General features: G+C 34.9%; 1 protein-coding gene across 5 annotated transcripts in view; it reads right to left on the reverse strand.

Annotated features, from left to right (window-relative positions):
• Positions 1 to 231: 231 nt before the first annotated feature.
• The window catches only part of AKAP8L (A-kinase anchoring protein 8 like), a 31,091-nt gene continuing 16,103 nt past the window's right edge, over positions 232 to 15,219 (reverse strand). For 4 of the 5 annotated variants that reach the window (XM_087955654.1, XM_087955651.1, XM_087955653.1 and 1 more), the window contains 7 exons: positions 9,964 to 10,018; positions 7,329 to 7,437; positions 6,389 to 6,530; positions 5,612 to 5,717; positions 4,844 to 4,974; positions 3,122 to 3,217; positions 232 to 1,987 (listed from right to left, as the gene is read on the reverse strand). In XM_087955654.1, the coding sequence (XP_087811780.1) occupies positions 1,634 to 1,987; positions 3,122 to 3,217; positions 4,844 to 4,974; positions 5,612 to 5,717; positions 6,389 to 6,530; positions 7,329 to 7,437; positions 9,964 to 10,018 (993 nt within the window). In that variant the 3' untranslated portion in view covers positions 232 to 1,633. The remainder of the gene's footprint in view (positions 1,988 to 3,121; positions 3,218 to 4,843; positions 4,975 to 5,611; positions 5,718 to 6,388; positions 6,531 to 7,328; positions 7,438 to 9,963; positions 10,019 to 15,219) is intronic. The other variant, XM_087955652.1, reaches the window with a different exon arrangement.

Consider the following 15,219-nt stretch of genomic DNA (forward strand, 5'->3'; position numbering starts at 1 on the left):
CACCTAATATCATTTTGCAAAAACATACCACTGGCATGTATGAACCCAAATGTTGAAAGAAGATGGAAGATTTACTGAAGTCCTGTATTGGCAACATGTCTCTGTCAGTTATTTCCTAAAAACTAATACCTCAAAGCTGTTTTGTATATTTTGTATTCCTTGTTCAGCCCAACCACTAATACCTTTTAAGATACCAATCCATATGTATAAATACAAGTTTATATTGGAATTTCAGTACTCCCAACATTCATAAAATTTATTATCTACAATTCGATTGAGTACAAGACAAAGCTACCACTATGAACATTTGAGTCATTATACATTAAGAATAAGCAATACATTGAAACTTTGTCAATGTTTCAATTTCTGTCAATTCGATACATTACTAAATGCTTTTTCTCACAAAACTTATTTTTACATGTTTCTCCAGCAGCTATTTGCTGCTTGAGTCTTAAGGAAGTAGTAGTATAATAAGGCAGAAAGACCTCCACCCAGTGTGTAATGATTCCTTCACTCACCCTTGTCTTTGCTAATGTAGGTTTCCAGAAAAATATGTCCATTGAATATTTTCAGGTTCCATTGCTTGATCTCCACTATAGGAAGAGGGCATGTACATAAAGAGAAATGAAAGGATAGTAAATTGAACATGAACAAGAATATCAGTATCTGTATCACTATTGCTTGGAAACTGGGGTAGCAGCAAGGGTTAAACTAATAGCATTAATGCCTGAAATTCTTAAAAAACAAAGAAACAGTGAAGCAATACTATATTCTGGCAAATGCAGTAGAGGTGATTTGGAGGATTTAAAATGAGACAACTGGAAGACCTGCTTTGAAGGGAATATTTAATGTTTTGTAACACTCTTCAGTAGATTTTTGTTGGGCTGCTACAGACTTCATTTTCAGAACATCCATCTAAAATAAGCAGAAACTAAGAAATCCTCCTGATTTCAAACAGAATAATATAAATTGAATTTTTGGAAAGTGCCAGAATGCATTTATTTCTCCTTGAGGCTTTCTGCACAATAACAAGGTTTCTGCTTCTGTCAGAAACTTACACATATAGCCCTAATAATATTTTATAACCAACTGTTGCAAATGTTCCCTCTTAAATAAAAGCACTGCAAAATTATTGTGCTGACCAAAGTCTTTTTTGAATATTAAAAGTAAAAAGATAGAAGAATGCTACACTTGCATGGAAGATATTCCAATCATGCAGAATTTAAAACCCAGAATTCTGCTACTGACATTTTCAGACAAGACTAGCTATGGAACTAAAACATTTTCAACTATATACAAAAGTAAATGGGAAAATTTAGAGGTTATTTATCCTTTCAAGGTTTAGCATGGTATAAGCCAATTGACAAAATTTGATTTTGATTATTTACTAAAAAAAGTATACTTCCTAGTACAAAGCCACTTAAAAATTGTACTGCACAAAATCTAGCTAATACAATGAAAAGTTGGTTAAAAAAGCTATTTTCAAAAACACTTTACAAATAAAGGTTGTTAACTAGGTGAAAGTGAGGTCAATGAGAACCAAAAGCCACGTGCCATGGTGTGTCACAAATACAGGTATGGTTTTAGAAGATTTAATGCAGAGTCTCAAAATGATTCAACCTTCTTTGCAAGTTCACTCATCAGGTGGTTCCATCTTCTCTGAAGGTACAATGTCTTGTGTTTCTTCTGTTTTTTCTTTTTCTTTTTCTTCATGTTCTGGATTCTGCTCAGTAGCAAAACTTTCTTGAGATGTGGTCAAATTCCATTCCTCCATTTGTCCTTGTAGTTCTTCTCCATCACCTTTATTTTCTGCACTTTCATCAGCCACAGGATTTTCCTCAGAAGGATTGTCATCACTTTTACTTTGCTCTTCATTTAGGTTTCCTTCACCTTCAGCTGCTCCTTCCTCGATGATCCCACTTGTTCCTGCCTCACTTTCTTCATGTTCCTCTTTCTCTTCAGGATCATCTGTGAAGGGATTCTCGCCCTACAAAACACGATACTATACTGAGTTTTGGTCATTTTAATCAGAAATTATCAATGCCCAGAATTACAAAAAGACATGTCTTATACAAATATATAGTTGTGGTATTATTTTTATTAATGCAATGGAAATGACACTTGAAAATAATCAAATGACATAATTCCACTAATGGAACATCCAACAAACAGATCTGTTTTAAGAGATCAACAAAGTTTCTGCTCCAGATTTGGAATACATATTGAATTAGAAGAAAGGAAAACTAAAACTCTTGAATATGTGCTGACATTTTGCATGCTGCTAACATCTTCAAAGTAGATCTGAAACTTAACTTGGGCAATAAATAGCAGAGTCTTATATGTGCTGTGAATTTAGTGGAGCAGAATGCTTACAACCAATCACTAACTGCCATGCAAGACACTAACTGCTATTTTTCTGGTGTGAATTATTTGGATCCTTATACATTTCTATTATTTCTCTAATCATTTTGATAATGTTGCCAGAGTGCTGATTCTCCCCAGATTTATTTTGTGAAATGGTCCTTGCAGTTGAGGTCTGAACATAAATTTAAAAAAATGGATAAGGATGAAACTGAATAGATCTATTTTGGAAACCATGACATTCCAACCAGAGCACATCTTGATAATGTGGTAAAGTTTCCAAAAGGAGAGAATGTGCTATCCATTAATGAGCATCCCAGAGTCAGTCACAGTGAAATGGGAACCATATAAATTTAATAAATAAATAAAAATTAATTAGCCAGTACATTTTTTAGTTTTTATTCTTATGAGGTATCATTTAAAAAAAATCCATTTTCATAGGAAAATAAATACAATTGAGAAATACCAAGTACATTTAAATTGAAATGTTAGTAATCCTTAAAACTGGAGCTAAAGGTGAATATAATAACTAGCAGTAAAGGAACTTGTTGCACTATTAAAGTGAAACCTGTAATAATAAAAAATGTAACCTAAGAAATAGAAGACTGAGAATCTGGACTCAGAAACAAAAGCTGGATACAGAAAAAAAACAAAGAATTTGAGTGCAAGAAGAGAAAATAAGCACACATGTAATACAAACATCAGTAGTATGCTGGGGAAAAAAAGTAAAAGTAAGTCTCAGAAAAAAATGTTTGCTAACCTTTAGATACCTCTCCAATTTTTTACTGATAAGTTTATTGTTAAGAATACTCCTTGCAACTACTAATGATGATTTCTTAGATTGTTCCATCATAGCCTAGAAAACAAAACCAACAACAACAAACAAAAAAGAAATCATGCATATCATTATTTACAACATGAATGTACATCTTTTTCATTTCAAAGCGACATTCACTTAATGTTAATCATTCATTTAAAGGAGGACAAGGTAAGGGTAGAGGCATATCTGATATATATTGGACCACTCATAAAGATTCTGTTGCTTCAAGATACTCAGAGAAAACAGTGAATTGCAAGCAAAGATATCTATATATTTTGTGTAATAAGAAATGTACAAAATCAAAAGGGAAACTGCATCTTTAATCACAGAAATGAAAATATAGGATGCCACTTGTAACTATATAATAAATTTATACAGAAGAGAAGAATCTTGTTACACAAGAATAAAAACTAAAATACTAATATATACACTGTAACATTTCTTAATTTTATTTTGAAATGAACAGGCATTTATTACAATTTATATTACTATTTTAGTAATGAATCTGCAAATTTTTTGGCAGTTACTTGGATTGGATCTGACTTTAGACTTGGACTGGACCTCGGTTAGGCTTTTTCTGCTTTTTTGGGGGGGGGGCTGGTTGAAGACAGGCAGATTGTGTTTGCTCTCTGGCTGTAGTTACTGTATTGCCATGCCCACCACACCCATGCTGTGCCTATTCATGGTGGAGCTGCAGGGAGCTGCAGGCACTCAAATGCAAGAATGAGCCGGAGATTATATATGAGGTTGAAGTCAGCTGAAGCACTGAGGCTTGCTATGAGTATTAGAGTCTGGGGCAGTGATCTGACTATTGGGGCACTTGGCAGTAGATGGAGCCAGCTGGAGCACATGGACCTGCTGCTGGTTGCCATTGTTGAGCTGTATTGTATTTTCATTTCTTTGCTGCTGCCATCTCTCATCACACGGATCAGATGATGGCATGGGACTTTCCCTCTGTAGAGGCACCAGGACTCGGTGGCTTGGTTTATTGGAGAGGCTGGGTGAGTGGGATAGCAGTGTAGTGGCAGACTGCTGTGGACTCCAAACATACACATCCTGCAAAGCTTTTTTCTCCAATAGCTGCAAAGAAGATTATTTTCCTCCCCAAATTTGTCAGGTGAGTGTTTTGTCCCTATGCTACCTTTAGGGTGAGAACCTGAAAAGGGTATTGGCTGTGGATATCCTATTACGATGTCTGGAGATTATGAAGATCTGCTAGATGGAAAATAACAGTTTCAACTAAACCCTGGCAAGACTGAGTAGCTTTGGGTTTTGTGCCTCTCTGGTTTTGGGACTTTACCATTTTAGTACTAGACAGGTGTGCACTGGACCAAATAGACCCTATTAACAATCTGGGGGTTCTCCTAGACTCATAACTCCTGCTCAAAGAGTTAGTAGCAATTATGACTATGAAAGCTTTTCCACAAGTTCATATCATGTGCCAGTTACACCTATTCCTACATTCATGGTCACTCATTTTCTGGTCACTTCCCAGTGACTATTGCAATGTACAGTACTCTACCTTGGGCTACCTCTGATGAGTATCCGGAAATTTTAATGTATAAACTGTTTTTAGATTTGTTGTATAGCCCCTGGGGTTTCTTGTTTCTGAGATTGGCAGTTATATAAATTGGTTTAATAAATTTTAAAAAATTCACTTACTCTACGGTTGTGGTTATGATCAAGAGATTTCAGATGTTTCTGGATGATTCCATATTGCATTGGGATGAAAAGGTCACAGGCAACGCAGTGAGCAGCCTCCACCTTTTTTACAAAATGTTCCATGCTTATATCTAAGTAAAATAAAGTCCATACATTACAGCCTGTAGGAGAATATGCATTACCATAAGACAACATCTGTCTATCAAGGAACCTAGAAACATTGCATCTTCTCTAAGGTTCTAGAAATATCATCAGATTAATTCAAAAAATAAATTTAATAAATATTGATGGAACTGAATAATAACAAAAGATGGAGACCTATCCATACAAATTAGAAAAAGGAAGGGGTGGGAATAGATCTTCATTTTTTAGGATACTGTCACTTGTAAATAAAAATATTTTTCTAAGAAATATCCCTATTCTGTATAATATCCTGAAACTGCTTATATTATTATTACGTATTCTTTCCCATGAAGTAGCTATGAAATTATCTGAACATGGAGACAGCTCCCAAAGCTGTGTATAAGCCTGGAAAAATTAACTCATTATACCAATTTGAAAAGATGTTTCTATGTGCTCCTGTATACCATGACTCAAAAGATCTTAGCTAGCGGAATACAGAATTTAGGACCATTGTACAAAGAATATTGAAGCATTTACTAATCAATACTCTATGGCATTTTTATAATAGTTATACAAAAAAGGAACAAGTATATATTTCACTTTATACCTGATTTTAAGAAACTTTCAGATAAAAAACATATATACCTTGTGTAAGATCTTGGTCTTTATAAATCTGTTGTATAACTGCATTAATATCTTCAATTGCTTTACGGCGTTCTTCTGTCTTCTTTGTTTTGTTAGTTACATATTCCTGCATTGAAGAAAACTTAAGTTAATACTAAAACAAATGCTAGTAAAATTCAGAGTAGGCCTTCTAATGAAATTCCATTCTCAATTCCTCTCCCAATTCCTGTCAAGTTACATTTTCATTTCTTTCTAAGAATTAAAAAGAGCAAAGCAACCATGTTACTTTATGGTGAAAAATACAAGTAAACAATCCTTTTCTGGCATATTTTCTGGCAGTCCACAATTAACTGCTATAAGTGGGAGTGCAAACTGTCACTAAGCACTGTGGTTGTAATGCGAAAAAAATCACATGACTGTGCTGAGATATGATGGTAGTTCTTATTGTACTTCTTAAGTGCCACATCATGTAACATTACTTGCAAATTCTTGCTAGCTTTTCTATTGATTTTGCTTATTGGAAACAGGATGCAAAGGTTGTAAGTTGAGATCATGTGACAATGGGATACTGCAACTGTTGTAATTATGGGCTGGTTGCCAAATGCCTGGGTTAAGATCATGTAACTGCATGAGAAATGGCCACAAATCAGTCAGTTCAGTACTGTTATAACTTCAAATGGTCACTGAACAAGGGGTTGTTAAGCAAGGACTGCTACTCCTTGATTTCTTTCATAGGAAAGTATCATTGGTGCTTTTGGAAATATGAGTAGAAGGCAAGTTTAAGGAGAGAAAACTCACCTGCAGGAAGTCAGCAGTCTGCTTCGGTAGCTTGGTTCCAACAAATGTAAAATGCTCTTTATGAAATTTGCTTTCCAAATGATTGGTCATCTCATCTTCATAGAAAGTGCGATACTTGCACAATGAACATACAAATTGAATTCTGTAAAGAAATAGCAAATAAAACAATTATTTAAAGATTTGCTTTTTTTGAACAGTATATTCATTGGGAACTCATCTTCAATTTAGGAAGAGAAGCTGATGTATTTTAGATATATACCATCTTTTCCAGCACAAAAAGAATCTTCACATGTTGTGTTTTATAAAACCATCCTGAAGTCTTATAATTTTGCTCTCTGTAAATCACCTGTCCCTAAACATAACTTGAGAATTACTGGGACTACCAGCACCCTAATCTTAAATTTGCTTATTTTCCCTCTATATAACTGCTCAAAATTCCAGTAACAAAAAAACTCAATGCAAGGCAGAATTATGAAAAAATATTGGTTTCTTTCCACTATAACTTTTCTCTTTTACTGTTCTCCCTAATCCTAACTCAAAAATAAGACATCAAGTCAACTTTCATCAAGTCAACTTTCCTTATGTTAACAGTTTGGATGTTTTACAAAACCAAAACATGTAAATATAATGAAATAATCAAATCTGAAAGAGAAAAGACCACCACACAAAAATGGACAATCTAAATACTAGCAAAGAGCCCTGGTTAGAATGCAGTTTTACAGGCAAACTCTGCCCACAGCCTGGAGTTCGATAATGATACAGCTCAAGGCTGACACAACCTTCTATCCTTCTGAGGTCAGTAAAATGAGGACCCAGATTGTTGGGGAAAATATGCTGACAATTGTAAACTGCCTAGAAAGTGCTGTAAAGCACTGCGGAGCAATATATTAGTCTAAGTATTATTGCTATTGAGTCAAGCCTTCCCAGAGAAACAGCTTACCTTTCTACCATACGATCACGGTATCGTTTTTTTTGCCTCTCTTGAGTTTTCTTCCCAGCCTGCAATTTGCGCTTAATTTGGCTGATTTCTTCTTGAATTGTCAGAGCACCTAAATATATATATATATACATACATACACATATATATTTCTATACACATACATATTAAAACAATATCTATTGCTTTAAATACAAAATCAGTTATTTATAACAACTTTAAAGAAGCATATGAACATATTTACTCATGCAACCTTTGGAATGATATTCTTATTTGCTATACAAATTAGCACTAGGTGTGTTTAGAAATTATGAAACTAATTTCTTTTGGTCATAAAATGTAGCTAATACATCTTACAATTTGTTCAGTAAAGATTGATTACAAGTGCTATGTTGTTCGATATGTTGATCAGGAGTTAGACATTACCTTACAATAGGATTGTTTTACCGTCATCAAATTTTGGGCTCACATCCCCACATGCCTTCAGACAATGTTATTTATATCAAGGATGCAAAATTATTTCATAGTTATATCTATAATCTCAGTTTTGAAATGTAGTAAGACATCAAAAATTAGAATTTCTGTGTGTGAGGCGGCCAAGAGGTATTAACACACAAAATATGAATTTACATCTGATTGCAACAGTAAATTACCAATAATGTACTATTTCCAAGCTTTTTAATTTCATATCATATACGGTCAAATGACTTCATTTGTAAATTCAGATGATATACTATTATGTATACTACTGTCTGAATATTTTTATGTATAATTATGTCTTACAAGTTTTCTCTTTACAAATGTTAGAATAAACATAACTGAAACTGGTAAACTTATTTTAATCTTTTTTCTGCTTTAATGTTTTATTCTGTAAGCTGGCCAGAGTTGTTGGATATAAGATGGGTGGCAAATAAACAAACAAACAATGGTACTGCACAAAAAGTAATAACTTTCCTAATAGCTTTAAGTACAAAACTGAATTATAGTTCAAACTAATCTTGGATTTGATCGCACATGCAAGCTGTAAACAGAGATCTTCTCCATCTGCTGTCCTCTAGATCAGGGTCCTCAACCCCCGGGCCACAGCCTACTACCAGGCAATGAGCTATTCAGAACCAGACTGCCCAAAGCACAAATGGAGCTGTGCATGCGCACATCTATTTGCCCCCACTCTTGCGGAATGATCCCCCTAAGTCTGCAAAGCTGGAAAGATTGGGGAACTCTGCTCTAGATATGTTGAATAACTGTTCCCATGCAATTACAGAAGTAGTTAAACATATGTCGATTGCACCATGTTGGGGAACATTAAATAAGTCTGAAGACTGCACAATTTACCTGAAGTACTTGCTGATTACATGTAGTGTGATTCTATTCTGGTTGGCATTTTTGTGATCAATATATATGTTTTGATAACTCAGTTGAAGTTATTTCCTTACTAATTAAATACAAATTCAGTGGATAATCATCCTAAAATATTTTACCCAAAGACAGATTACTCAGTATGAAAATACTGAGTAAACATTGATCTTTCAGTGGATTTACAATGTTGATAAAATGGCCATGCTAAAACTAACAAATAGAAACATTCAAGTTTGTGCAACAAATCAATGGAGAAACTGAATTGGAAGAAAAATAAAATTTAAGTAACAATATTGAGGGATAAGAGTAACAAGAAGACAAATTCAATAACAAGTTAAAATCCCTACTGAAGGTTTCCAATAGGAAATTTACCAGCAAACTAGCAAGAAACTATATTGCTTGGAGACAGACAATGTCCCATTTTAACAAGCTGGACCAGAATTATAAAAATGGAAGGAATGTGAGGCATTCATAAGCAGAAGAGACAACTCCTATGTAGGCTTCTAATATTCTTCCCATGAAATAAGTTCTGTGTGGTAATTATCTTCTTTACAGGTAACAGTACACAAAAGTAATCATTTGACTTAGGTGGAAAGTTCCTCAGAATGCTAGTGATGGAATCTGGAATCTGCTACTTCCTGCTCAAAACAGACCAATCCAGTCCTCATCTTCACAGTGTGACAACAGTAACTACTGATATTAAAACCAATCCTATCCAATTATTCCATTATTATTCTCATGACACATTATTTATAATTTGAATAAATAAAATTAATTTAGCTAATTAAAAGTATCTAAGCTAATTAAAGAACATTAACTGATTAAAGTGATGATAAGATACATTGGCCTTTAAAAGTCAAAGGGTATTTTCCCGCCTCTGACACTTGTAAAATGAAGGAGGTTTGGAGTCTAATTAGTTTATTGCTTAATTATTAATCTAATGCTGAGATTGCAGTGATTTTTGGAATCAAAAGTTCAAAACAGTATATTTCCATTACAAAAGAATAAAATTTGTTTTAGGGAAATGTTAAGAGTTAACATTTTCCAATACATTTTGAAACTCTACTAATTTACCAGTAAGCATTTTGATCATGATGAATTTACATACAAGTACTAAGATGACAATTTATTTTTCTTAAAACAGATTATGGCCTAATCTGTAAGTAAGCTCGGCATTAAAGATAAATGAAATACTTCAATTTGTAGTAAAACAGGTATTAATTAATTTTTACAATCTCAGTTCTTGCTAACACACAAATCTATGCATATTTATACTTGCCTTTCTCTGATTCTTCTTTTCTTTCTTCATCTTCAGCACCATCGCCCTCTCCCTCCTGAAATTATAATTAAGAACAATGAAGAATGGGGCTTACAGTCAAGGTCACAACAGATCAAGTAATCAGAAGTACTGTTAGCTATCAAGATGGTTTAGAGTGAGACAAAAATGCTACTAGGCTAATGAATAAAGTACAATTGCACATATTAATATTAGCAATAATTAATAATTTATTTGCAGACAATGAACCCTAAGAAATATATAGTGTTCAAAATTTCAGAATTCTATACAATCCTTATGATTTCAATGGTTTTAGGAAATATCTCTATAATTACTCTGAGACAATGATTATTTAAAATAAAATCAGAAGTAGCATTTGCTCTGAATTTGGAGAGCAATCTAACTTAAATCTGTGCAATTTCAGATAAAACAATTGCTATGTTAAGGAACCTCCTAGATACTGTATATGCAGACTCAGATATAATATGGGAAAATGGAAGTATGCCAAGTGGTCTTTCACTATTGATGTACACCATCCAACTCTGGCTCTGACAGAAATCTATGTTAATAGTATCCCAGAGTTTTATATACAATGTAAAACAATGATACCGCAAATCTGTAAACAGAATTACACAAATAAGGTGCATTTGAACTAATTATATACCAACAATGATATCCAATGTATGAACAACAGAGCGAAGAGCAGGGGCAGCTGACTTAATCACAATCATCTTTGCACAGAACCCAATATAATGCAAGGCCTAGGATGAGTTTGCCCTTCTATTTGAGCATAAGTACAAATTAGCAATGCTTTTTCTTTTCACTCTAGACTAATGCTCTCTATCAGTAATATGCAGTCTATACCAGGGCTTCAAACTCCCAGTCCACAGGCTGGATGCATGACAGGCTGGCCATGCCCACGCTCAGTTTAGCAAAGAGGAAAAAAGTCCTGATATGTCATGTGACACTGCCATGACAATGTGACTTTGACACCTCTGGTCTATACTAATGCCCACATGATAACAGCAAAAATAGGGATGAATATATAATGCCTCCTTTCCTATTACTCTATTTGACTATTCAGTTCTTCATTATGTGTTTTAATTTTAACTTGCTAATAACAATGGAGTCCTTCAATGTGGTTTCAGTTTTTTCGTTTTCCAAGTCATTAGGTTGACAAATACTATTATTATGAAGATATCTAATATAGCAGTATTACAAAATGAATACATAAAATGACAAAATCCATTAACACTTTTCCTTCAAAACTACACAGAATTGCACCACTGCTACATGCAAAGAGAACAAATCTTCACAACACAGTTATTATCAGATTAACCCGACTGTACTATATGTGTTTACATGATCCAGCCACTCAATTTGATGCATTGGTCAAATTGTACTGAGTACATCAGATTGTTGGCTTTCTGTAACCATGTATTTTAGTAATAGTGCGTTATTTTGCTTTGGCTCTTTACAAAGCCCTTGACTCATTATTTATTCCATTTTTCTTCTTCAATGAGCCCTAGATATAGGATTTGGCAAAAAAGAAAAAGGAAAAAAAGACATAAAATGGGGCAAAACTCGCTTAACTTCCTTGCTTAGCAATGGAAACTTTGGGCTCAATTGTGGTCTTACACCGAGGACTACTTGTACTATATAGAAAGATAAATCAAACCTTTGGAAATTGACATTATTGGTAGTTGACATGATTAGAGAACTGCAAAAGCAAGTCATAAAAGGCTGCCACCACTGCTCAAGTCACCAACTCATTTCCTTTACATTTTTAATTAAGAAAAATATCACGGCAATCACATTGCCAAGAATTCCTATTTAGCCAGCTCAGTAAAGTTCGGTGGGCATTACTTGTGGGTGCCAGCAAGATTTTTAAAATGTAATAGTCACATTTCTAATTTATTTTTGATAGCTGGATTTGACTATGTAACTAATTTTTTCTTCGGAACTGCTAGATTTAATTGTATTAGATTAATTGTATTTCTAGTATGCCTTTACATTGGTCCATCAGCCTGGAAAAGAATATTTAAGTCCTTATCCTATATCCCTGGAAATTTGTTGTTTTCAAATTGTAGATTCCCATGATTTACTCATTATTCCTATACTCGACTTACAACCATTAATTTATTGACTGCTCAGAGTTACAACAGTGCTTTAAAAAGTGACTTAGGACTAGTTTTCACTTACAACAAGTACAACATTGCACTGTCACAAGATCATATGATCACCAACTGTAATCTTCCCAACCAGCTTCTGATAAGCAAAGTCAATGATGAAAGCCATATTTACTTAATGACTGCATGATTCACTTAACAACCACAGAAATTCACTTAACTTGTGGCTAAAAAATCATAAAATGGGGCAAAACTCACTTAACAACTTCCTTGCTTAGCACTGGAAATTTTAGGGTCAATTAGAGGACTACCTGTATTGTATAGAAAGATAGATAGAGATAAAATATATATACTATCTCTCTCCATCTAATCATTTAACCACATTTAAATGGAACATAATACACTGCTCAAAAAAATAAAGGGAACACTTAAACAACACAATGGAACTCCAAGTCAATCACACTTCTGTGAAATCAAACTGTCCACTTAGGTAGCAACACTGATTGACAATCAATTTCACATGCTGTTGTGCAAATGGAATAGACAACAGGTGGAAAGCATAGGCAGTTAGCAAGACATCCCCAATAAAGGAGTGGTTCTGCAGGTGGTGACCACAGAGCACTTCTCAGTTCCTATGCTTTCTGGCTGATGGTTTGGTCACTTTTGAATGCACTTTTGGCGGTGCTTTCATTCTAGTGGTAGCATGAGACGGAGTCTACAACCCACACAAGTGGCTCAGGTAGTGCAGCTCATTCAGGATGGCACATCAATGCGAGCTGTGGCAAGAAGGTTTGCTGTGTCTGTCAGCGTAGTGTCCAGAGCATGGAGGTGCTACCAGGAGACAGGCCAGTACATTAGGAGACGTGGAAGAGACCGTAGGAGGGCAACAACCCAGCATCAGGACCGCTACCTCCGCCTTTGTGCAAGGAGGGACAGGAGCACTGCCAGAGCCCTGCAAAATGACCTCCAGCGGGCCACAAATGTGCATGTGGCTGCTCAAACGGTCAGAAACAGACTCCATGAGAGTGGTATGAGGGCCCGACGTCCACAGGTGGGGGTTGTGCTTACAGCCCAACACCGTGCAGGACATTTGGCATTTGCCAGAGAACACCAAGATTGGCAAATTCGCCACTGGCGCCCTGTGTTCTTCACAGATGAAAGCAGATTCACACTGAGCACATGTGACAGACATGACAGGGTCTGGAGACACCGTGGAGAATGTTCTGCTGCCTGCAACATCCTCCAGCATGACCGGTTTGGCAGTGGGTCAGTAATGGTGTGGGGTGGCATTTCTTTAGAGGGCCGCACAGCTCTCCATTTGCTCGCCAGAGATAGCCTGACTGCCATTAGGTACCGAGATGAGATCCACAGACCCCTTGTGAGACCATATGCTGGTGCAGTTGGCCCTGGGTTCCTGCTAATGTAAGACAATGCTAGACCTCATGTGGCTGGAGTGTGTCAGCAGTTCCTGCAAGAGGAAGGCATTGATGCTATGGACTGGCCCGCCCGTTCCCCAGACCTGAATCCAATTGAGCACATCGGGGACATCATGTCTTACTCCATCCACCAATGCCACGTTGCACCACAGACTGTCCAGGAGTTGGGGGATATTTTAGTCCAGGTGTGGGAGGAGATCCCTCAGGAGACCATCCGCCAACTCATCAGGAGCATGCCCAGGTGTTGTAGGGAGGGCATACAGGCACATGGAGGCCACACACAACTGAGCCTCATTTTGACTTGTTTTAAGGACATTACATCAAAGTTGGATCAGCCTGTAGTGTTTTTTTTTCCACTTTAATTTTGAGTGTAACTCCAAATCCATGGGTTGCTAAATTTGATTTCCATTGATAATTTTTGTGTGATTTTGTTGTTAGCACATTCAACTATGTAATGAACAAAGTATTTAATAAGAATATTTTATTCAATCAGATCTAGGGTGTCTTATTTTTGTGTTCCCTTTATTTATTTTTGTAAATTTTATTTGAGTTTTCACAAAGAAAAAAAATACAAATAAAACATCTTTTTTGAAAGTAGCGTAATCTAGGGTTACATTTCTTCGTACAGACACAAATTCAGGTTCATGCTCATTTTTATATTCTATTCCATATCTTATTACTATTTTACATTTTCTGCATAGCTTCTCCCCTCTTTTAATTTTCTCAATTTTATTTTAATTATCTCATCTCAATTCAAATCATTGTATTTATATTTTTTCAATTATATGTTTCAATTATCTATTATCTTTTCTCATTAAACAAAATTTCTCCTGTAGTTACTGATTGGAGTAGGACGCCTTTATATCTTTTAAGTTTATCCATTTAACTCTTATTTAGGCCTCAATATATACCCTAAAGTTATAACATTCAATATAATACATAACTTCCATTTCCATAACTTCCATTCTGCTTGGTACATTCTTAAAATACACACTATTTTCTTAAAAAAAGAAAAAATTATAAATGTATGTAATTAAAACAACACATTCCATTCCAATTCAATTCTATCATTAATATTAATATTCATTAAAGTCTTAACTTCTTTAACATTACTTTTCAATTAGGTATCATACTTCTATGGGAACAATTATAAGCTTTCCATAATTAATTCCCCCTCCTCTTCACTTATATTTTATAAAACATTAACTAATTAAAATGTTTCCGTTCCTTCCTAATTCAATTTTCTCATTTATTTTATTTCACTTATTTTATTAACAAACATTTCACTAAATTACACTAACTATTTTATCCCTCATTTTAATCATACATTGTTTCCAATTTTCTAAAGTTATTTCTATTACTAATATAACAATACAATCTTATGTACCGTTACAGAATCCCTTTTTCAGTTAGATTTTCACCCATTATCTCTAAATAAGTCCTGTTTCTCTATATCTTGCTCCGGTCCTTTGTAACTTCTTTTCCTTTCCTTCTTCCCTCTCTTCTTCTCTCTCCCCTTTTTACCCCCTTGTCTCTCTACCTCTATTTCTCTCTTCTGTATTCCCCTTTTCTGTTGCTTTCCAGTATTATACTTATTTTTCGAATTATTTTTCTTTTCTTTGGTTGTTTTTTTAAGTCTTAAATTCTCCATTCTCTTTCCCCACTTTCCTTTTTCTTCCTCACCTAAAATTACT

The sequence above is a fragment of the Notechis scutatus genome, chromosome 2, assembly GCF_049901735.1.
Source record: "Notechis scutatus isolate UNSWTSFEM ecotype Mainland chromosome 2, rNotScu1.2, whole genome shotgun sequence".
NCBI classification, from domain to species: Eukaryota; Metazoa; Chordata; class Lepidosauria; order Squamata; family Elapidae; genus Notechis; species Notechis scutatus.